The following is a 25,341-nucleotide window of genomic DNA, read 5'->3' as shown; positions in this document are numbered from 1 at the left end:
TAGATGTTTGCTTCTGGAGCCACCCATATACTGTAGAGCTGATTACTACTCAACCACTCACACTGATGCTACAGTATTTTAAGGGTAACTACTGGTCACATAAAAGAGCTTCTATGGAATTGATTCTATTACAAGGTAAGGAGTCATAAGGACTCCCTTCTACATAGCTATATGTGGTCAAACTTTGCTTATGCTACCATTGTTTAGAATATATTTGTACTGGCTTTATCCCTAATACAGTGTATAAACATACTGGTGTCTAGCTTAAAATATAAACTGGTTGTACAGGTGATCATGAACACCACAAGTAAAAGTACAACTGGCAATCAGGTTATAAGTGTATGTTAGATACCCACTGGAGGTTTTTTAGTAGGGTTGACAATCCGAGGGCGCGGTTAGGTCACCGAGGCGTGGCATTAATTAGTGACCGAGGCGCAGCCGAGGTCACTAATTAATGCCCGTCGAGGTGCCAAACCAAGCATGAGGGTTTCAATCCTACTAAAAACGACAGTGGGTATCTAACCTATTTAGAAAGCAGCTCGTTACCAGCACTGACAAAAGAAGCACAGAGTCACGCTAGGTAAGGTCCTTTACAGCGTGTTTGCTTGTTCCACCGGCTTAGTGGCCAGGTTAGTGTTGTTTTAGTAGCTGTTATTTAGGTCCAAGGCTTGTTTACTAGCTAATACAAACTGGTCACGAAGCGACAAGCTTTATAACAACTGGAAGCGCCAAGCTTTATTACAACGCGACAAGCTGTATTACAACAGGCCAGGAAGCGACAAGCTTTATTACTGTTAGGCGCAATCTGTGAATTTGCGCAGTTTATAAATTACGCTGCGCATTTTGTGAATTCATAAAATGCGCAACAATTTATAAATTGCGCAGCTCGAATGAGGACACGGTGCGGTGCGATCAAGTGTGCAATTTACGACCTACTATCGTTTCACACCTGGTAGTTCACGCAATTTAAGACCTAATTTCGTTTCACACCTGGTGGTTCACGAGACCTCCTCATGGTTCTTATAGTGCTTGCGAGGTGTGAGCTTCAACGAGTTAGCTAGCTAGTCAGTATGTCGAAAGAAGGTCACAGAGAGCTGTTCGAAAAGTTCTGCAGAACGAAGTATTTTGATCACACCACTACAAGCAAGACAGTATCAGAGGAGAAGGCTAAGAAAATCATAGACGTTTTGAATGGAATTGAAAGAAGCGATGTTTCAAACTCCTTCAAATTCTGGGTTATTAAAACGAAGAAGTTTGCTTTATTAAACTGTCCAGAGTTGAAGTTAGAAAATGTCCTATGTCTGCCAGCCAAGCAAAGAGTAAGAAATGATGGTTTTTTTGTGCCTCTCTTCACAAAACTATATTACAGAATGATAATGACAAAACTGTCTTTGGTCATCATCGCATAGTGGCAACAGCTGAGAAGTTTTATGATATATTAGAGCGTGTGCACTCAACGGAAAATGGGCATGTAGGCTACAAGAAAACGCTTGCAGAGGTATGGGAATTGTGTATGCTGTCATATTATTAAAGTGTCACCAAGTTTTATGGTCACTGAGACTGCATAATATAGTGAAGATGGGGTGGTCCTATGTTTATATTAAAGCCACGCTTAATTTAATTTTGTAACTAAACATGTGAGCCCATTCCTTGGAGTACTGAGTTGGAAATAATACTGAGATAATAAAAGAAATCATTACGTGCGTGCAATGCAGGCTTTTGCTGAGATGATCAACTAATGTTTTAGCCTATTGTGGAAGTAGTTTTGGGAATATAGTGCTACACAGTAGAAAATTGAGCAAAGAAATCAATTTGAACAGTGAATATACTGACTACAAGTGCTTATATTCACAGCCATAACTTTAGAAGAGTTTGAAAATTTGGTTTGGATGTTGACCATAATATATTGGCATATATCTATCAGGGATATAATGAATTGGTTAAAATAGTAAAATAGTAATGGTTAATTCCAGATGAGTTAGCTAGCTGCATGGTGCTTGGTTTTTAGAAGTAGCACAACATCAACTTGTTTCTGATTGCACTAGTGTGTTAACTGTTCTTGTTATGGCATAGCTATGTTATACACATTTGGCTATGACTGCTTTATTAGTGTCTTGATTTCAATACTTAAAGCAATGGCGGATCCAGGATGGGGCATTTGGGGCAAATGCCCCCCCCAACCCTTCAAGAAATTGCATGCAAGATCGAGATACTCTAATAGAGCAGTCAATTACTCTAATAAAGCAGTCACAATGTTAATGAGGCAGTGTAGCTTACCTATGAAGCTATATATATAGGATTTTATTTTACATAACAGACGTGATATATTTGGTAAAGGATAACTAGCGATTACTGTTGTGACCTTTTTTTTTTTTTTTTTTTTTTTTTTGGTCTTCAACTGTTTTTCAGCAAGGTGCCCCCCCTCTTTTAAAACTCTGGATCCGCCCCTGTAAAGGTATAGGAGTGCAGTTCCCATTGTTTTGTTTTCAACAGCAGCTGACTGCAATTAAAGGACATAATTGTGTGGCTCTGAAGTGTGGCATGTATGTGTTCTGATTGTTTAAGAGTGTGGTCCAGTCATGTCATTGTATCATTGAAGCTACATGTCAGTAGTTTAAATGTCAAATAGTTGTTTGACTTGTTCTTCTAAGGAAAGTGTCTATACAGAAATTTAACACCTTATTATTATGGTTTCCTTGCACGAAGGAGATGATCATGTAATATAACAGAAAACAGACACTTGTCAGAACCAGAAAGGTTTATCCGTGGGTTTGTTATTGTGGTGGCCATGTACTGCTTGCTTTGGTTTGGCCTCTGACGTTGTGAAAAGTCAGACAGACAGTCAGGCAGACAAAAAATGGGTTTTGACGATTTAAAAAAATACAGGATTGATGTTTGATACACTAAGACTATTCAAAACTCATTTTCATCTCATATTTGTATGGTTTTCAACTACAACATTCTGAGAGGCGCCATTTATTTTCTTTAGTATTTGATAGCAGTACCTATTCCTGGCATTCTTAAGTAGGCGCCATTTATTTCCCGGCATTCTTAAGTATGTGTATTTAACAAACTTGCCCACAATTATCATAATTTCTAATTGTGTTACTATTGTAGGTCCAAAGAATGTATGAAGGTTTGCCAAGGGAGGCAGCTCAATATTTTTGTAGCACATGCCATATTTGCCAGCTGAAGCAGCCACAGAATTGTACTGCTCCTTTAAAGCCAATCATTTCATCAGGATTTTTAACACGTTGTCAGGTTTGTTGTGGGAGAGAGTATAATTTACATAGAGGATTATTCACTCTTGCTTATTTTAGATTGATTTGATAGATATGAGGCACATGCCAGATGATTCTTATCGCTACATTGCACATTACATGGACCACTGGTCAAAGTTTCACGTGCTATGGCCACTGATAAACAAGAGTGCCATTGAAGTAGCTAGTGGGCTTGTGCACAAGGTTTTCCCATATTTTGGGCTCCCCAAAATATTGCAGTCAGATAATGGAAGGGAATTTGTTAATGAAGTTATTAGAGAGATATTGAAGTCGTGGCCAGGAGAAGTGACAAATAATCAATGGTAGACCTCGCCATTCACAGTCACAAGGTTTAGTTGAACAGGGCAACCATCTTGTAGAAATGCAGTTGAAAGCATTTAAATGTGAGCACAAGGATTCCAACTGTGTATCTTGGACTGACTGGCTGCCATGTATTCACTGTAAGTACTAGTATGAGCCCAACTAATATGTAATGTGCCCTTGCAGATAATTTAAATGTTCAAGTGTGTCGCACTTTAAAACAAAGCCCATATGAAGTGGTGTTTGGCCAGCCACCAAGGTTAGCCCCATTTGCTGAACTTCCCGAAGGAGTTGACCATTGTATAATGGAAGAGGATTTAACTGATCTTATCAAAGATGGTTAGTGGTTCAATAGTGATGTAAAAAAATCATGTGGCGCTTTCAACTAGATGATGTGTCACTGCTATTTGATGAATTACCACCAGCTGTGTTTCCACCAACATCTAGTTCAAGGATGTCACCACAACAACCGAGTAGAAGTACATCACCACCATCTAGCTTAATGATGTCACCACGGCGACTAAGTAGAAGTTAATCACCCCCATCTAGTTCAAGGATGTCACCACAGCGACCAAGTAGTAGTGCATCACCACCATCTAGCTCAAGGATGTCACCACGGCGACCAAGTAGAAGTACATCACCATCTAGCTCAAAGATGTCACCACAGTGACCAAGTAGAAGTGCATCACCACTATCTAGCTCAAGGATGTCACCACAGCAAACATGTCTAAGTGTGCCACCACTGTTACCTGACAAACCATTGTCAAATCAAATTGTATCTCCTATAGCATCTCCTACAGATGATACGTCATCACCACCTGATCACATGGAGTCGGAGTCTCAGAGGTACAAATCATTACCAATTTTGTGTATATAGACTGCTATAGCTTTTTTGACCAGTGAAACCTCCTAGTTATAACTACACAAGCCATGTATAAATACATTCTGTGGGATCAAGGTTTTTTCATATCAAGAAGTGAAAATGTTTAGTTTCAGTGAAAATCTTTGTCCTTATTGTGTGAGGCCAATATTTCTTTTATCAAGTTGTTTAAGCATGGAGGTTTTGTTATAACTGTAGTGTTTGGTGTTCTGTCTATGTGATTTCAGCAATGCCCTTATGTTTATAGCAATATGTTATTATTCTGTTAGCAAAAACACAGTGAAAAATCATATGATCACCTCACTACTTGTGATCGCCATAAGGCAATTCGGGAGGCAGCAGACTTAGAGTACCGAAAGAATGCTGAAAGAATGAAATTTCAGTATACAAAAGTTAAACATTGTTAAGTTAAACATTGTAGACAAAACTTATGTGCATGCATTGGTTTGACATCCAGGTCAATAGTATGGTGTTCACATGCATTTACGTAGTATAGTGCATCAATAGAAGTCAATGCCTTGTGATAATTATAATCCTGTGGAGAAAATATTTTTGTTTATTTAGAACCATTGAATGACTATTGCCATTCCTGTGGAATGATTGGTTTGGTGGATGATGATACAACTCCCTTGGTGAGCTTTAGTTACATTAACGAATCTTGTATTTATGTGTGTGAACTCTGTAGGTCAGGTGCAATAGTTGCTCATGGGGGTACCACAGACAGTGCTTAAGAAGGCATGAAGTGACAATCTCACAGGACGAAAACAGTTTTAACTTTGTAGGGCCATGCTGTTCAAAGAATTGGGCCTGTGTTTGTGTATAGCTAACTGCTGTATTGGAGCTAATTCCAAGTTAAAATTGTAACTTTGTCACAAGCTGAATTTGAATATTAAAAAATCAATTAGATCTATACTGAATAGTTCTAGCTAGTACATCAGGGGCGTGGTGTTGGATGTGTGCTCCATGCAGGAACTTGATCAGACAGAATGCACCTTATCCAATCCAACTGCAGAGTACGCAAAGGAACCTTGGAGGGAGAGATAGTCAATACAGAGAAAGCGGAACCGTTTTGACCCATGTTCCTTGTAGTAAACATATAGCTATCAACATAGGCAGCGGAAAGGGGGGGCTAGGAGGCTAAAGCCCCCCCTCAGAATGATATCACACCGAAATTATCTTTCTTGGAGTGGGGCTGAAAACCGTGATAAAGATCGAGATACTCTAATAGAGCAGTCACTCTAATAAAGTAGTCAGTGTGTAGCGAGCTATGAAAGGATTTTTATGTAGTTTATCAGCTAGAAATGGTAGCTGGTGAGGTGGAAAGCTCTTGTCAGTTGGTTGCGACCTTTTTTGGTCTCACCTTACCAAACTATAGAAATAAGTCTGGGTCAGCCCAGCCCCCCCCTCATATCAACTACTTCCTCCGCCGCTGGCTATCAAGGGGCTTATTAAAGTTATATAAAAGAAAATGAAAAAATTGGATCACATTAGACCATTAGAATCATTAATAACCAGGCGTAAACACAATAATTATTGGTAGCATCATTTGCAATCCATGCCATCTACCAATCTGTGGGGCTTATTACACCTCTCTGAAAGCAGCCATAATACGCACTTGATCAGCCAAGAACGTAACGGCGGTACACTGAATGGACCAGAATCCAAAGAGTTCATAAAATGCGCAGCTCTTACGGTAGTTCACAAATTGCGCAGCGCAATTTATAAACTGCGCAAATTCACAGATTGCGCCTAACAATTACAACGCGATAAGCTGTGTTACAACTGGCCACGAAGCGACAAGCTGTATTACAACTGGCCACGAAGCGACAAGCTTTATAACAACTGGCCACGAAGTGCCAAGCTTTATTACAACTGGCCACGAAGCGACAAGCTTTATAACAACTGGCCACGAAGCGCCAAGCTTTATTACAACTGGCCACGAAGCGACAAGCTTTATTACAACACAACAAGCTGTATTACAACTGGCCACGAAGGGACAAGCTTTATAACAACTGGCCACGAAACGCCAAGCATTATTACAACGCGACAAGTTGCATTACAACTGGCCACGAAGCGACAAGCTTTATAACAGCTGGCCACGAAGCGACAAGCTTTATAACAGCTGGGCACGAAACTACAGGCTTTATAACTGGCCACAGAGTGACAAATGTTACAAACAGGTGCAATAGCATAGCTGAAGTGTGTTGATGGTATAATGGCGACAGTGCTGACAAGCAGACGAACGCAAATGTGCTTGCTGCAAACTCGCAACACCAGTAGTTTCACGGATGGCTAGCTAGTTGTGAATGTGAACATTGTTGGGGGGTAACTGTGATATGCATCGAGCAGCTGGCTCTTTCGGTTGATGGCTAGATTGGTCAAGTGCTGGTATAGCTGATGAAGGTAAAAACCCAACTCTCATGCACTAACCATAGACCAGATATTGTTATCCATAATACCGTCACTTCTAGTATACTTTTATTTGAACTGACATGTCCATTGGACAGTGCCCACCATCTTGAGCAGGCTAGATCTCGCAAACAAAATAAGGCTGAATACCACCAAATTCTATCAGAGCTAGATCGGTTAAATGTTACCAACTTTTATGAGATTCTTGAGATCAGCGATTTAGGTCACTTCCAGCAATTTTCAGTCACTAACACTTACAATGTACTACATTTTATTGATAAGGACATCAATATCACAAGGTCACTGGTTCGACGGATGCTGGATGATGCCTCAAAGGTTTGTATGACTGCATCCCAGAGGATTTTTATGGCAAGGGATTGCCGAGAGTGGTTGTGATAATGTACTTGTAATTTAATATTTTTGTTTTGTTTTGTAATTGTTGTTTTTGTTTGTAATTGTAATTACTTTTCTCCCTTGCCATGCCCACGTTGGTATCACTTGATCACCAGCCTTGTGGTCGCATGTGACCGAGGGTTACTGAATTTGTAAATGTATATACATGTCTCATTTATTATGATGGTTTCAACAACTAATTAGATCAGTGACATAGAGAACTCTTTGAAGTGTTGCTGAATTTACCATAACAGTCTCACGTGACAAGAGGTCTCTAAATGAAACTTAGAGCCCTCACCTCAGGTCTCTAAGTGGTATTAATAACCTCATTAACTATGTCAACATCAAAGAGAATTATCCATGCTGCTTTCTAAATACATTTTACTACTGCAATACTGGTGACTCTGCAGGTGACTGAGACAAGTAGGCTGGCACAGCTTAGTGAACTGTTAACCTCAGAGTACATCTTGGGCATACCTTTGTGGTTACCACAGACCAAAAACAAATAACTTAATTACATGTCAATACCTTTGGCCTCCCTCCTAGCCCAACAAAAACTCTGTTACACTTTGAAAGGACACAGGCAAATTCAATTATGGCCTGACAACTGATGTAATTGACCAGAAATTGTCCAGTGCCTGGATGTTATTTTGCGCTCTCCCCAGAGGCCCCCAAGCAGGACAAAGTGGCCCATAGGTCACAAGGAATGTGGCTGGAACATCCTAGAAGTAGCCAGTGAAGGCAACCTGAGACCATCCCTATGATATAAGCCTCCCAGTCCATGGCAACAAGTTCCCCTGCAGCACCTCAATCCCCAGCTGAATAAGCTCATGAATGAACAGGACTCAAGAACATCCAGCCCTACCTGTTCAGAGAAAACTTTGGTCAGAAAGCCAAAGAGAAGCTCAAGTCAGTTGCAGCCCTACAGAAGGTGGTGTACCCCCAGACATCTAAGGGTTTTCAAAGAGGCCACTCCCTCAAACAACACTGGAGCAGCCGCTGAACAACCCAGGCCCAAGAAGAGGAGCCATCAAGGAAAGAGCCAAAGAAGTGACTATAAACTATAAACAGTGTGTTAACACAGGTAAATAGAATTTGAAGAAAACAGGATGGGAACAGAAAGCGGGAACGACCTACGGAAAATGCCTGATAAAGGTAATTACGCAATATACAAGTTGGATATAGGTTATATTTACAGCACGATATTTCTTTGCAACATTGTTTGGATTTGGGTCCTTTTGCTAAAACGATTGAAACACTCTAATAGAGTAGTCACCTGCATTAATAGAACAGTCAAGAATGTTTTGCTAATTATCCCACCTGGGGCCCACATAGATAGCCTGTGAATTGATGGAACATAGCTGTCATAGAATAGGTGCTAAGTCATCAAGTTAGCTATACTCTCTTGAAACCATAAAAATTAATCATTACAGCATGAATAAGTTTACAAAGGATTCTAATTAACTGACAATGCCTGCAAATAGATGTGGGAAGTTGTACCTATAACCTCAGGAAAAAGTCACATGATAAGTATGTGATAGCTGCAGGATTTGTAGGTGCATGGCTTCATTGAGATGACTAAGGACAACATGAGCAGTCATACATGGGAACTCCTTTGGTGCCATTTCAGCTTGACAAGCATACCAGTGCTGGATGCATACTCCCATCATGTGACATCTTTTCTGCTAGCAGGTTTCTAACCATTTAAAGAACCTGCTAGCAGGTCTCTTAGTGGATTTTAAAGAACTCATTATCCTCCAAAGATCAAAGAATATTATGCATACCATTTTCTAAGAAATAATCTAAATCCCTCTAGCCCTCTAAGCAAAGAAAAAAAGAAAAGAAATTAAACTGAATTTTGAAGGCTTTTATTTCATGACTGCACTACGCAATCTTGCTTAAATTTGGTACGTGGGGTGCTGAAGGTGGGGGGCGCTTGCAGCATAAAAATGATTCCAATTCGAGAAGGGAGCATGGAGCTACATATGTGTGAATACTGCATTTTCTTTCTTCCTGTAAATATACTGATGATGTGGTATGCCAGCTTTCTTGGCCGCATGAGTCACTACCATGTGTCTTGATTCCATAAAGGTTGTTTTCATCATGTAAGATGTCTCTAGGGTGATTTTTAGAGGCGGAATTTTGGACAGCACCCATTACTTTAGGGGCAATCTCTACTAACCAGTACTACTATACTGTTTGATAGTGTATTAACATTTAATCTTGGTTGCTTCGATTCAGATTCTGCTCCTTCAGTTGCCAGTTACATTTACTTTCATGAAAATGTGTTCTTTATACAGCCAAGCTGTTTTAACAAGAAGGATTTCACTTATTTTGTGAATCAAATGTAATTGATACACATTGTATCATGGGTATGTGACTACAATTCTCTTGCTGCAAAAATACAACTTATGGAAGCCAGGTAACTGACAAAGCATCCCATTGATGCAATTACACAACAGCAGCACTTCAAGATTATTGAGCTTCATAGAAGTTTCAGATTTATTGAGAAATCCTGTGAATAATCAAAGTCAGTCACAATATGCATGGCAATTATAATAATTATAATGTAGCCTGCACATGGACCTTAATTTTAAATATTAGTATACTTTTAGCTAGAAATATCATACAGTAAGATAAATATAAGGAAAACTTGAAACTTTACAAGCTTGTAGGGATCATCAACTACAATAAAAAGAGCTTAAACAATGGGATCATCACCTGAAGTACAAAATCTTAGCCCATATAACTAGGAACAAAATAACATGGAATTAAAAATGCACTTCATGGTCAGTCAATTGTTTAAGCACATTTAATTGTAATCTCCTACTTGTTTAAAATTTATTATAGTATATGACAACAGTGGCATAGCCAGGAAAAAAGTTTTATGATTTTTCTAGGGGGGGGGGGGGGGGGGGGGGCAAAGGGGGCATTTTGCCCCTCCAGAAAATGATCCTGCCCCCCTGAACTCTGCCTCAACCAGCCTGAGTAAACAGGTGATTTAGCCAAATTTAAGTCCTTCCCCCACTCAATTTCTGAAAAACTCAGATTGCCCCCCCTCAATTTATTTTCTAGAAAAATCCCTGTTTTACCAAGGCAAAGTTGAGAGGGTCTGCTTCTGGCTCAACTGATTCACAAAAACTTTCAAGTATGGGTGGTACAGCATTTGCAGGTTGACACTCTGGTTGGATGGAAGAAATTGTTTCAGAGTGTTTTTCTACATGTCATAAGTAAAGCTCCAGCTTAGTTAATTAATGCTATGCTTCAATTATTACTCAACACAAAAAAAAACTGACTTACTCCGCCAAAGATATTTTGAGTGGTCAGGCCATCGCCATCGATGGACTGCAATGGAGGTCATTGTCATGCACACTATACTTTCATTGATCTGATGTGATATTTAAGTCAGAAATTATGTAGCTATCTCTTTCATGTGATACTCAACTACATGTGCTAAGCACGTCAAGCTAGGGAGTATGGGGGCATGCTCCCTCAAGGAAAATTTTGAAAATATATGCTTTGAAATGGCATGTGGAGGCAATTTTTTTAATTGTAACTGCTAATGCATGATATGCATGATCAAGTAGCTCAATGCAATGCCATGCAGTTGTCTCACTGGAACTCAGCTTGAAAAATAATTTAAAGACAACTAACATATAAAATGTAAATGATTTAGACCAAGCACTGTAATGGGAGCAGTGGTTATAATCTGTACTGAATGCTCTATTAGAGTATATTACGGTGACTGCTCTATTAGAGTATCTCAATCTTTTCATGCAAATCCAAGTAGCTGAAAAGTAGTCCAGCCAATGCTGGACTGTGTCACTGTGGGCTCTGGCCCTGCTTACTACAGCCATAAACTCTATTATGTGTGGTACAGTAATGCTGTCTAGTAGTAACGTTTGAGTAGAAAATTCAGGGTGCCAAACTCAGCTTGAAGTGTTAAGCATTTTTTACCAAAGCAGCTGCCTTGGTTGCCTCAATGGTAGCTACACCACTGGACAGGGCTGTGTAACTTCCATTCTGTTTCTCACACCTTAATAAAAGCATCACTATTTTCCCTAAACAGATTATAAGCCATAGCAGACCTCTTGTATTGCCATTACCACATTGGTATGAATATAAGAATTGTTTGTCTCTTAGTATCAAGTAAAAAGCTTGTTCTATATACTGACAAAAATTGAGAAGCAAAGATCACATAAATTGTGGTGAGGATTACAAACTGGTGTTTGTGGAGACAACTTGCAGTAGCAATCACACTTGTTTGCATAGGCCATTCACTTTTATCTCCTTGGCTGTGTGACTCACTATTGTAAGTACATGTAAAACTGTTTTCAGGGTGCAGTTTTTACCAAACTTGTCACACTCACCTCCAGGTCGTAGCATAAGTCTCTTCATTGTCTCCACATTTGCAGTTCTTACTTCAGCCAAAACTGGTCCTATCCAGTATACACAATACTTGGGGAACTCCTTGTGAAACTTCTGAAGGAAGCTTAATGTATGCTCCGTGGGACCAAGCTGTGTGTAACAAGTATACATTCATCAACTTGTCAATAATTGTCATGATACAACATTTATTAGTACATTTACCACACGTACTATACAAAAGCACAGAAACAAGGGATGTGGAGGTTTATTTATAGTTTTTATACTAGTAGATAGATAGATTGTGGGTTGAGTATAGCACCATGATGTCATCATATCTTGCACAAATGTAAACCCACAATCACTTTCCATCAGTACACATGACAGTGTGTGTCATGTAGGCAAGGAAAGCCAATGTGGCTGGGCAAGTGTGTATTTATACAAAGAAAACATGATTTTCATCCATTCATACTTCAGTAATGGCTGAACAGAAATAGCTGTTTTTTTTTCTGTGCAACATGCCTCAGGGTGGGACATCTTCCACACCAAATATAAATCAATCCATCCTTTGAAGTTTGTCCTATTTTCTTTGTATTTTTCTTCATATCCCATGTTAATTTTTCTTTTTGCACCAGTAACAAAAATTGCGATAACTTAAGCAAGCTTTATTGGATTCTTTTCAAATTTGGAGGGCATAATTAGCATATTACAGTACATTTATGTTGAACAGATTGGTAAAAATAGCAATAAGTATAAATCTTCAAAAATTACAAGTGTTACTCCTGCAGGGTAAACTACCAGCAGAAAAAAAGTTAAAAACTCAGTACACAGATAGGCTGACCATTGTAACCATTTGTGATTTGAAAGCACTGAGAGTATTAACTAAGGGGACATAAAGCAAAAACCAAACATGTGTGAAACAAGCGTGTGTGAAACAAGCGTGATTAAGGTACTCTAATAGAACACTCACTGATAAGTAAGAAACATGTGCGTTGGATTAGAAATGTTCAGAAAAACATGTGCTCTATTGGAGTAGTATTACAAATTTTTTTATTAAATGATAAAGTAAAATAGGCTATATACCAAACATACATAAGTCACACGTTAGAGATACTCTAATAGAGCAGTCGGCCTTGCTGCAATTTGTTGTCACGTCTACTAGCTAAACCACTTATGTAAACTATAGTTGAATTCTTGCATATGTCAGGTAACTATCAAGTTACTAATGTAATTTAATTTATAATGTGAAAACCAACCATACATGCATGTACCAAGTGCGTTTTGAGATCTCTTTATAGAGCAGTCATGCGATGTTCAGCAACTAATATGAAGTAAAACGTGTTTTAAAATCTAGTTCTTCTGTATACCTGTAGGAAAATAAAAAAGATAGACAAAAGCCAGCATATACAAATACAAAAAGAAATTATATCTAATCCAAAACAGCCGAACTGTGAAAAAGGATGCGGCCTTCCAAAAATAGGGATATCAAAGGTGAAACGGCTGCTATTATGTCAATTAATTTGTAATGTTACAAATTAAGTGACAGTTTGAAAGCTGCACCCTTTTTCACAGCTTGGCTGTTTTGAATTAGTATTGTTATCTGTAAAAGAAAGGTACTGTACACTGGCTATGCCTCCCTAAGAAGGATAGCAGATCAGCCACCCTAAAAAAGTATAGCAGATCAGATCTGCGACATCTGCAATGCTACTCAACACATCAGTGATCATTAGCAAGGTGTGCTGCATGTTGACTCCCTCAACTGGAGATGTGCAGATAGATACTTATCTACTAGATAATCTAACCATTTTAGAAAACCTCTCTCATTGGATTTTAAAGACCTCATTATCTCCTAAAGATCAAAGGATTTTATACATACTATTTTCTAATTCTAAGTTTTAAGATGGTGGCTACCCATTACCCACGTATACAGTTTAAAATATTGGATCACATTTTCACAGAGTAGGAAATTGTGTTTGCTTTACTGTACCGTTGTATTATAGTAAGTGGAAGTTATCAAACAAAATCTAGGTGTCAGTATCCTGTGATACCAGGGTCACGTGTTCACTATTCTACTAAAATAATAGGCCAACCGTGCTAATTAGACCTTTGAAACTTTTCCTACCGTCTAGTTTCATCACTCTTACCAGCTGTATGGATTAACTATCAATGATCCAACAGTGTAAAAATGTGGTCTTGCACTTTGCTGAATCATATTTCTAATCAAGGACAACACTCCAAAAATAACTAATTCATTGGTATTTATTACTTGCCATCAGTTAAAAACTAATTCTAAGATGTTGTTTTGGAGAGTTCTTGCTTTAATAGGATCTATCAAGTAAAATACATAGTTGATAACCGCTAATTACAAATGCCATAGCAAATCATTGCAAGCGTAAAACACACATAGATTTGTCACAGGTACTTCATAAACACTAAATTGCCATAGCAGAAAGCTAGTTTTGTCACTTCCAATAAATTATTCATAGGAAGCCACAAACCTGTTTTGCAGTTTTCTTTAAAAGATTAATGTGGGCTATTAGGTAGCTGTTACCTTACCTTAACACTAGTCTGTTGTTAGCTACAACACTCTTCCCTTAGACACACAGAATGCTTCTATGACAATTTTTGATAGCAACAATTTTAGGATCCTTACTATACTGTATGAGATGTTCTTAGCCACCCACACATTTTATGCATGTGAAGGGGTCAGTGGAAAAAGGGGACTTGTGTCATTTCAGATTTTTCAATTTTAAAAGATTGGAATGACTTGTCTTAGCCATATGAATAATGCTGTCACTAAGTAAACAACAGAATTTAAAAGTTCGTGGCAGTCTCAAATATTTTTTAAACCAAATATTACAGTAATTCAATTATTTCTCAAACTTCTGTTTAATGCCCACCATGTGGTCACCTAATTTTCAAATAGCACTTGTCCCCTTTTGCTGCTGACCACTTCATATATTAAGCTCCATACACCAATGTGTGAAAGAGATCATCATCAAGATGTTCAAAACACACAATTACAAATACCTCGGACACATGTGACTGTATGTGCAAAATGCACAGTACAAATATGGCAAGGAAGAGTACAAAAATAAACCAAAACATGTATGTAAAGATTTGTGGGAGTTGTGTGTGAATGAGAGGCCACACGAATCAAGAAATTAATTAATCTAACTCATAGCTAGCACCCTGAAGCTAATTAAATGACTGATGTCATACGTATAGAGAGAGAGAGAGAACCATCATTAGTATTAAGACTAGTGGTACCCGCGCAAAATGCGCGTGATACTAAGACAATTGTTATGTCCTATTGTGTGAATACATTTAAATTTGAACATTACTAATGATCAAGGAGTAATCACATCATTACACACCAAGCTACTGATGTGCATACATAATTTCCTCAATTGTGTGTGGCACTAACATCTAGTTATAATGTTGGTGGCTTTGTGTAATGGAATTTCTGCACATCTGTACAGTACTCATGCAGAACACAGTTCTCATGAAGGTGGCGTATCAAGATGTGTCCCATTACAACCATGCACATACATGAAAAAGATTAGTTATGAATGGCAGGGATGTACTCAACTTTGATGATGTTGCATGAACTAACAAAGTCTTTGAGTGTGGTATGAGGATCAATTTACCAATAGTTGGTGCATCACCACAATGAGCTATGTTCTAATTCAACTTGCATTTGTCACATTCATTTTGTATATTTATGTAGTCAATTTGAGTAACTGAATTGTAGTTTTATTTCTACATCCTAGTCATGTTAGTGTAATGTTTACTTATCACATGACCAATTACAAATGAGATATCATAACCTGCTGTTGCTGTGCCTGAGAGGTGCAACACCTTTGCAAATCATTTCGTGATTTGAAACTTGATTTGTGATTTGAAATTGGATTTGTGATTAGAAACTTGATTTGAAATGTCATGCGCGATTGCCATAGTGTGATTTGTAAGGTTATTATGCACCTATCAATGTCACACCCCACCTGCCCCAGGTTGGGCAGCAGGTGGGGATTTGTCACGCCAAACTTGTCCCCAGGGTAGGGGCATTTGCAACAAGAATAGCTATATTTCGCCATATTGTTAGTGATTTCCGGGATAAACAATACGAATTAGTAGGGGATTCGTAACTCGAAGTTGTCCACAGGGGCAAGGAATTTGTCATCTAGCATTTGGGTCATTCCATGTCAAATCAACAAGGAATTTAGGGTTACCTCTCAGATTTTTATGAAACTTGGTGTGTTTGTAGTACCTGTGGTGCTTATCACTCATGCAAATTGTTAGCTCCATACATCCTGTAGTTTCTGATTTATGACCACAAATATTTTGAATATTTCATGAAAAGTTGGTCCATCTTTAGTTACAAAATTGACTGTAACTTCACACTGGGTACATATGTTTAAACACAACTTTCACTGATGGAAGATTCCAGTGATCTCTAAATTATGGGATATCTACTTAATTATGGTTCAAAAATACTTTATTGAAAACTTTAATCCCTTACATTTCAAAAAAGGATGTTTGAAATTCTTCGAATTTTTGTAGGAATAATGATTGGGTCATGGTCCATGTTTGATAAAATTTTTGTGGTGGGACCACAATGGGCTCAAGAGATATAGTAAATTATGTTGTAGTGTGTAGTGGAATTTTTGTTAGCATGTAGCGCTAGCGGATGGCTCAAAAGTTTAAACAACACAAAATAATTCAAGTAACTGCACTAAATTTTACAAGCACACATCTGTTTATATAGTACTACAGGGAGAAAGTTCTAGACCTACTAAAAATAGCTAAAAAACTAAAACTCTAAATAAGTACAACCTATGAATAAAATTACACACCAAAGATATCATAGTTTAAGTTAATTGTCTGTCCAGAGTGCATATTTCTCAACAATTTTGTAGTCTATTATTTCTGTATGGGAGTGTACACCTCCAATAACCACTCATAACAAGGCATGCACCAAGTTTGTCTTACAGAGTGAAGATGTCTAGGTATAGTGCAACCTGTATTAGTGACCACCTGCATTAAAAGATCACCTATGTGCTGCAGTTAATTTATATTTAGGACATTAATGTATAACACCAAAGCATCAACCCTTCTAGCAAATCCAAAAATGGTCCTTATTAGACAGGTTGACTTTAAATTACAAATCTGACTACCATGTGTCCATAAACATATCATGTGAATGTTGTACCATCCCTTCAGAAATATCTTCTTTATCAAGTTGAATCACACTGTAGTGGACTTAGTCTTATTTATGTTGCGTATGTGACTGTATAGTTATGTATATCAGAACTCCTCAAAAGGGATACCTGCATATCTTGATAGCCAGGATGTATATTTATACTCCCACTCTAGTGGTGCACATACCTTTAAACCAAGATACTTCTGTGACCTCTGTAATATGAGCACTTTATTATGGTCTAAGAAATGGCATATGCATGCATTACTTGCACCTCAATATGTGAAATTAATTTATAATTACTTTATAGTTGTGACCACTTTGAAGATCGAGACAAAAATTCATGTACATGCTCCAGCAATAGGTGTAAACATGTTGACCATATTTTCACGTGTATTTAACATTTGCCTGTACTGATCTTCAAAGCATAAATGCAAAATACTTTGAAAACCATTTAGTAATTACAGTACTATAAATCACACATGAGGTGCAAGTAAGTGTTAATAATAATAAAAACTCTTGGTACAAGTAATGCATCTACTGTGACTCTTCCTATTCCCTGGACCATTGATAAAGTGTTCATTATTAAGAAACCACAGACTTCTTAGGTCCAAATGTACGTACTTTTATAAAGTGAGATCATGAATGGTTATCAACAGCCCGGGTATATCCTCTTTGAGGAGGTTTGTTGTACTTAATGGTACGTAACTTGAATTGTGTAGAGTAGGGCTATATATGTAAGTACAATATGGCAGGATTAGATTTAATAAATAAGGTATTTCTGAAGAGATGGTACCATGTTTACATGTTTATGGATACATGGTGATCTCATTTAAAGTCCACCTTCCAATAAGGACCGTTTTTGGATTTGCTAGAAAGAGTTGCTGCTTTGGTGTTATACATTGATATCCAATTAAAGAAGTATAAATTAACTGCAGTGGTCTTTCAATACAGGTGGTCACTAATACAGGTTGCACTGTACCTAGACACCTTCACTCTGTAAGACAAACTTGGCATGGCCTTGTTGTGAGTGGTTATTGGAGGTGTACACTCTCATACAGCAATAATAGACTACAAATTCCACTGCACACCACAACATAATTCATTATATCTCTTGAGCCCATTGTGGTCCCACTACAAAAATTTTATCAAACATAGATCATGACACAATCATTATTCCTACAAAAATTTGAAGAATTTCAAACAGCATTTTTTGAAATATAAGGGATTAAAGTTTTCAATAAAGCATTTTTGAACCATAATTAAATAGATATCCCATAATTTAGAGATCATTGGAAAGGTTGATCAACAGTCTTCTATCAGTGAAAGTTGTGTTTAAAAACATTTACACAGCGTGAAGTTACAGTCAATTTTGTAACTAGAGATGGACCAATTTTTCATGAAATATTCAAAATATTTGTGGTAATAAATCAGAAACTATGGGAAGTATGGAGCTCAAAATATGCATGAGTGATAAGTACCACTGGTACTACAAACATACCAAGTTTCGTCAAATCTGAGAGGTGACCCTAAATTCCTTGTTGATTTGACATGGAATGACCCATTTGCAAATCCTCACCATTGCTCTGCCCGACCTGGGCTTGACATTGATAGGTGCATTACTGGGTTTTGAAGGACATCAGTTCATGATTAAGAACTAGTATTGTATCACTGTGAGCTTGTATTGTTTTTAAATATGTTTTTGAGACTAGTTTTGAAACAGTATTAATTACTTGCGTGGGCGAATTGCTCGAGATTTGTGATTTGGTAGCTGAAGTGCGTATGTGATTTGTAGAGGTGCCATGCCAGTCCCCCCCCCCCCCCCCCCCCCTAGTCTCGCGGCACCCAACCCTAAAAAGAGGGTCTGTGTACAAAAAGTTTGGCACTGCCGGAATGTTGGAAGCTCCAATCAGATCGTTTCATTTCAAATTGATTATGTAATGCATACATTTCAAAAGATTCGCGGCTTACGGTTAATTATATCCGGTGACTCTGCCGCTTAAACTCATTGAGAAAACAGCCATACAATTCTGTTGGGTTCGTTTTAATGAATAAATAAAGTAGCGCTATTAGTTTGGTGATGCTGTAAGCGGATCTGGTTGAATGAATGTTGTGACGTAAACAGTGCACTTACGTAACACGTAAAACGTCATCCAATAAACATTCCAGAGTTCAAACTTTTTGTACAGAGTTTCACCAGACCCTCTTTTTAGGGTCGGGCACCGCGAGACTACCCCCCAGGTCGTGCCTAGTCTCGCATAGCCAGACCCTTTTCTTTCTTTTGTGTGGGGGCAGGAAAGAAAAGAGTCTGGTGAATATAGTATAGCATCGTCGTTGGCCTATTCCGAGATTGTGGGGATTCTACTGCGCAGCTTCCGGATTGTTTGTGGGTGCGAATGACATGATTTGCTAACCATTGAACCGTTTGCATCCTGTTGCCATAGATATAAAGCAGTAGCTATGGTAATAGAACGCAAATGATGCTGATCACGCTTTATATCTATGGCAACCGGACGCGAATTGACGCAACGTAACAACACACGTCATTCGCACCCACAAACAATCCGGAAGCTGCGCAGTTGAATCCCCACAATCTCGGGATAGGCCAACGACGATATATGTTCACCAGACCCTTTCTTTCCCCGCCCCCACGCTAAAGAAAGAAAAGGGCCTGGCTACGCGAGACTAGGTCGTGCCACTGGTTTGGAGTACAACGAGTTGCCTGGCCAATTGTTTAAACCAAAACTTCAGCAACTAGCTACTACAACACGCACATATACAAACCTCCAACATGTGTCCCAATATCCATCGCTTAGGGGGAGACGGTAGAGATCGAAGATGCTTAACGTCAGCACACCACGTGATCCACGCACGAACTTTACGTATAATAAAGGAGAGACGGGTCAACACTAGTAGTAGTAAAACTCCACCAAACAGAGAATAAGCGACGTCCATTACATGCCGACACCAACACTAGTATATCTAGGAAAATGATCTTGTGACCTATCGTGATGTTGTGACCTATCGTGATCTTGATTTTATTTATTTATTTATTTATTTATTTTTAAATTCTAATGAAGATATAAGTTAAAGAAAATAAGATTAGAACATACTGTTGGGCGCAATCTGTGAATTTGCGCAGTTCATAAATTGCGCTGCGAATTTTGTGAATTCATAAAATGCGCAACAATTTATAAGTGGGTTTCGTTACTTTCACATCGTTTGATGCCCTACGTAAAATTACGTAACAACACTGCGCTATAGGCGCTATAAAGTAATAATTATTAAGCATAGATTATCTATGCTGACACGCTTTATCAAACCTCGATTCTGGGGAGAGGTGACAGCAGCCAGTGGCCTGTGATGACGTGCTACTAAGGGGTCTGCCAGGATAACAGAAGTGAGTTATGTATGCATGAGTATGTATCACATCACCACCAAGATCACCACTGTTTGCCTGGTTGTAATGTTTTATGCTACAATGCTATGAACAGAATTCTTAACGTAGACATGGTGATAATTCCTTTAGTCCAGATATATTTCAACTTGCCTTGGTCAATTATGGTAGAGGGGCAGAGGCTTAGATCGTCCCATGCAGTTGCAGTGTTACACTGGAGTGATTCAATTATATCTAATCACGAGCAAGAGTTGAACTTGCACACGCTGGATAACAAATGGCAGAAATGATAAACCTCTTGAGTTTACTTAATATTGGGACAGTCTGTACTAATATATTGTAATTGTAATTGTAATTGTAATTGTAATTTTTAAGCAGGGAGTCCACTCAGTAAAACTGATTTTCAGTGGAGCCCTGAACAAACATACAATAGACACATACAATAACGCAGGTCCCTATGGTGCAGGTCCCTATGGTGAATGGGGACCTGCACCATATTGCAGGTCCACCATATTGCAGGTCCCCATTATTGCAGGTCCCCATTATATGGGGACCTGCACCATATTGCAGGAATATTGCAGGTCCCTATGGTGAATGGGTGAATCCCCCAATTCCCTGTATCCCACCAGTCCCAACATAAGCAGTCCATTGTGTTTATGTTATGAAGTAACAGCTGCTTATGCCTAATTGTATAAAATAACAAAGGTTATCTGCACGCACAACATGGGGCAGGATACAAAACCTTGCACGAGACTGTACTATCAGCAAAGATTGCAAACGTAATTTAATGCCAATATTTCTGTATTAACAATTCAATGAAATATTAAAAATTAATTTAAGGTGTTTAATCAAGCAATACAGCTACTCAACCTATACAGCACTGTGCATGACAATAAATTGATTTCAGTGGCTGCTTTGAGCTTCAGTAATGGTGGAGTAATGTATAACATACACTTGTAGAATGGCATGATCCACACACTATAGCTAACTGTCACAAATGAAAGGCAGACAGCGCTGTACAGATGATTAGGTATGCAGATATTTAACAAAGTTTTACAGATACAACAGGAAGTACTGACGAAAGAAGAATTTGAAGAATTCACAATATTATTAATCAGCTTTGACGAAAAGCAAAAAATAACAGGTCTAAACAGTGACTTTTGAGGTGCTTATTGGACAAATTGTCAAATTTTACTTTTGTAAAAATTTTCCTGTTGTAAATTTACAGTTAATATTGTTTCAGAAATTGTACTATAGTATTATCCATTAGCTACGTAGTTATGCTCACAGGCAATTCTAAGGGGAAGGGGGGGGGGGGGGGGGCGATTCTGTAGGTCTAGTTCAACTACCAACACTGCAAAACCATCAACACCAGTTAAATTTCAAGTACATTTACTGCAAAATGGTGTTACACTGCACACAATCAGTAGAGTCTGAGTTAAAAGACAAACCAAGTGAATCGCCTCAGTTGGTAGGCATCAAATCATCCTCCATAATCAGTAGCAAACAAATTAAGGTACAGCAACATGTGTGTGCCTTCAAAATACCAACTATACTGTTACAGTATGTACTAAATTGAAATTGTTTACAAGAACTTTGTCCTGTACACTGTCATTGTAAGGCATACCCACAGAATGTGGACCATGTCAGCGTGTCCAAGTGTGAAGTAATTTATTTAGCAGGTCTGCACTATATTGAACAGCGACAATTCAGCATGTGCACTATTCTCTTTCCCTACATCAGGACCCTTTCCTTACATCAGGACCCTTTCCTTACATCAGGACCCTTTCCTTACATCAGGACCCTTTCCTCCTTCACTAAGGCTTGAAACATGCTATTTCTATGTAAAGCTGCTCCTGTAACTACTGTATTTATTAGACTGAAATGTTGTTTAAAAATCCATTGCTTTCGTATCATGTACAGCATAGCGTGTTTTGCACTGCTAGGGACATTAAGTACGTATAGGCTTCAGATGAAGTGATCCAATTCATGTATGGTAACCCAGGGGTTTAAATCAAGGTAAAGTGCAGTTGTGATTCTGTGTACAGTGAATATGTATGGGATTTGTTGGAGAGTCAACTATGGAAAGGTTGTGAATAATACTTAATGGTGAAATCGTACTAAGAACAAGTAATGTCCCCTCTGTTGGAGAAGCGATAAGTTCCTGGTGATAACAATCTGACTGAGTGTACAAATGATAATTATGAAGTTGTAGATAATGACACTCTTGAACTGTCTAAACTTACATGAACATTATTGTTAGTGTCTCTATTGATTATGCATTCCCCCTCCCCCCACTGGATGCATCAATAATTACAGACTGTCCAGTATAATAAATAAATAAAGACATAATGGTTTGGTTCCAAATTCAGAAAAGAAGACCAAATGGTGTGTTTCCTAGTGCATATAAAACAGTGAAATTGTCAGACCACATAGGACATTTGAAATAAAAGCTTCAGGGTGTTTTAGCAGGTCAAGCATTACTACGAATAAGCCACATTCCATTCATAAATTATTAGGGCTACCATCTGAATGTAATAGAGGTAACATACTGTACATGTTCTGTTACAGAAAGAAGTTACGGTAATATTGGATCTACTATAAAGATGTGATAACAAAGGGTTAGTTATTTGTACATAAAAAGATGTGATATTTAAACAACAATAATATGATCAGTTACAGCATGTACATAAAACTTGGAACAAAAAGTTATTGAGCAAAGTACCACAGTCTAGCATCACACTATTGCAAATGCTGCAGCTCTTCAGCAAAAAAAAAGTCACCCTTGATGATAGAGTTCTATGTACAATATGAGGAGATACTGGCCAATTTCACCTGCTGTGCGAGTAGTCATGACTGACCCACAATTAGATGATGACATCATTGCTACCTGCATTAACAAAAACAAACAAAATAATTACTATTGTATTTCATTTTACAGAGTATGTCTAAAAAAACTTTGCAAAATGACATTTGTATTAGGAGAACGGCAGAATTCTACATGGAAAGTCACTACTGTCATCAAAATGAAGAAGTGAACACATACATAGCTACAGAAAGAAGCTCAGTCATTACTGATGTGCGTAACATGCGTATGTGGGTAAAACCCAGTGGGTTTTTCCCTGAATCATCTTGGTGATGGATGGTTCAAAATTTTTACGTTTTGATTTCTTGTTGCTAGCCCTCACTCTCCATTGTTGTATTTAGTCTTTCATTATATTCTATTCACTTATGAATGTAAGTTTTCAGGTAGTCGTGCTCCTGGACTTACGTATGGTTATTGTCTTGTATCTATGGTTACTAAGTATGTTGTTGGTTGTTTGGTAACAATGATAGATAGCCTGCTACAGTTGCTAGTGGTGCAAAACCCAGATGTTGTAGATTACAATGGGCAAACAGGGTATGGGTTATTTGGAGTATGGTGGAGGGGGTTAGACTGTGACTTCAGAATCACCTGTTTAATTGTAGTGCTAGGCTTATAAAACAAAACACTAGGGGTATCACGTATCACTTACTAAGTCAATCTCAATCTGTGATTGTGGTCAAACTCACAGTCAACAGTCAAGACTACAAAATATCACTACAGTGGGAGATGGGAAGAAGTGTTAAAACACACAGTTACCTATAAATAAATATTAAAACTTACGAGATAGAAAAACTTAAAATGTTTCAAAGCTCTGTAACAATTTCACTGTGATTTCAATGATGTATCTTTCACAGTTGTAGATCAGAGGGGTAAGACAAGATCACGTGCACTACAAAGCACTAACAAAAATATTTTATTAAACCATAGTCATACTACCTGTTGAAAGTAATAGATCATACAACAACGATTGTATTGTAATCATTGATGCCTACTGTTACTGTTGACATGAAAGTCATGAGACAAAGTGGCAGTAAAGAGGGATTTCTAGGGGTCTGGACATACTCCCCAAGAATTTTGAAACATAAGTGTGCCATGATTGAACCTGGAAATGATTTTAGAGAATGAGTGAGATCTGGAAATAATTAGCAAGCTGAAGGGACAAAATAACTATGTATATAATTATGTGCATGAAAGCAATGATTTGATGAATGTGTTGATTTTCAGTTTATAGTGAACTGTAAGAAAGAAATTAAAACTAGTAAGGTTTTTAATCAGAGTAGTAGACCATGAAATAGAAAATTTTTGAAAATGGCTATCTCAAGATGTATCTTTAGACTTTTAGTCAAATCCCTGTGGTAAATTGTAAAAGAGTTAAGAGGTACAGTACGCAAGTATACTTTCCTGTAGTAAACCTATTTTGTCTAAATTTTAGAACTAGCCCGGCCAATCGCCATTTGCAACTAGCCAAAAGTCATTTACAACTAGCTTTTTGGCCACAACTAGCCCCCCCTTTTTAGACCTTGCCATAACAGCAGCATCTTTCCAATCATGAATCACACTATTACAAGCAACAAACTAAATAGAGCAAAATATGTATCAAGCCTCTTCCTCTACTTTTTGTACAGGGTCTATTCAGTTCACATGAAATACTTTAAGTACTTGTGCAACATTATTACGCATTCACGTGGTCTTGTCCTACTCCCCTGGTTATATAGATAGGATGTATTAAGAAATTTTAAAGCACATGACTGGTGTGTTTGGTAAATGGATATAATAAACCTAAATAGCTTCAACACTTAAAGTAACAATGAAGGTATACGGATTTATATCTAGCTGGCTCACATGGCCCAGACAGCAGCTTTCTTGGTTTACTATAGCTAGTTATACTAACTTTTAAAAATGCTAAATGGCCACATTGGGTGTGGCCAGGGATGAAAACCTAACAATTAAGCCTAAAACAGCAGACAAAATTTTAGGAAGATGCATTCAAGTCAGGTCAAAAGCTGTAAGCCAAAGGCTAAGGTAAATTTTGTCTTTGACGCAGATCATCCAATAGTGAGTGCTTGTGTGACACCCCAGTGAAACAAACGTACACTATACTAGGTCCCTATTAAAAGATGGTCACCAGTAGGTTGAAATATCCCTGAAGTAAATTATCACCATGCTTGTGCTAAGAATTCTGTTCATAGCATTTTTAAAACAGTACACTCAAGGATAATGGAAGGTAACAGAGGTGATGTGATACATAAT

General features: G+C 38.1%; 1 protein-coding gene, 2 long non-coding RNA genes and 1 pseudogene across 3 annotated transcripts in view; 2 read left to right on the top strand and 2 right to left on the bottom strand.

The window, feature by feature from the left end:
- LOC136260469 (ultra-long-chain fatty acid omega-hydroxylase-like) overlaps positions 1 to 19,860 on the bottom strand; it is a 53,719-nt gene extending 33,859 nt beyond the window's left edge. Inside the window, exons 1-2 of the mRNA XM_066054203.1 lie at positions 19,613 to 19,860; positions 11,634 to 11,781 (exon numbers count right to left, since the gene is read on the bottom strand). Coding sequence (XP_065910275.1) covers positions 11,634 to 11,781; positions 19,613 to 19,783 — 319 coding nt within the window. The 5' untranslated portion in view covers positions 19,784 to 19,860. The remainder of the gene's footprint in view (positions 1 to 11,633; positions 11,782 to 19,612) is intronic.
- On the top strand, positions 794 to 5,372 carry LOC136259729 (KRAB-A domain-containing protein 2-like; annotated as a pseudogene).
- Positions 19,861 to 20,117: 257 nt separating the features above from the next.
- LOC136260472 (uncharacterized) lies at positions 20,118 to 24,268 on the top strand. The gene is made up of 3 exons (XR_010703554.1): positions 20,118 to 20,228; positions 22,797 to 22,846; positions 22,902 to 24,268. It is a non-coding gene; the product is annotated as an uncharacterized lncRNA (long non-coding RNA).
- LOC136260473 (uncharacterized) lies at positions 22,729 to 25,341 on the bottom strand. Its single transcript, XR_010703555.1, has 3 exons — positions 23,872 to 25,341; positions 23,741 to 23,805; positions 22,729 to 23,115 (listed from the first exon to the last, which is right to left on the bottom strand). It is a non-coding gene; the product is annotated as an uncharacterized lncRNA (long non-coding RNA).

Source organism: Dysidea avara, chromosome 7, assembly GCF_963678975.1.
Source record: "Dysidea avara chromosome 7, odDysAvar1.4, whole genome shotgun sequence".
Lineage (NCBI taxonomy): Eukaryota > Metazoa > Porifera > Demospongiae > Dictyoceratida > Dysideidae > Dysidea > Dysidea avara.
This window is presented reverse-complemented; position numbering and strand designations above follow the sequence as displayed.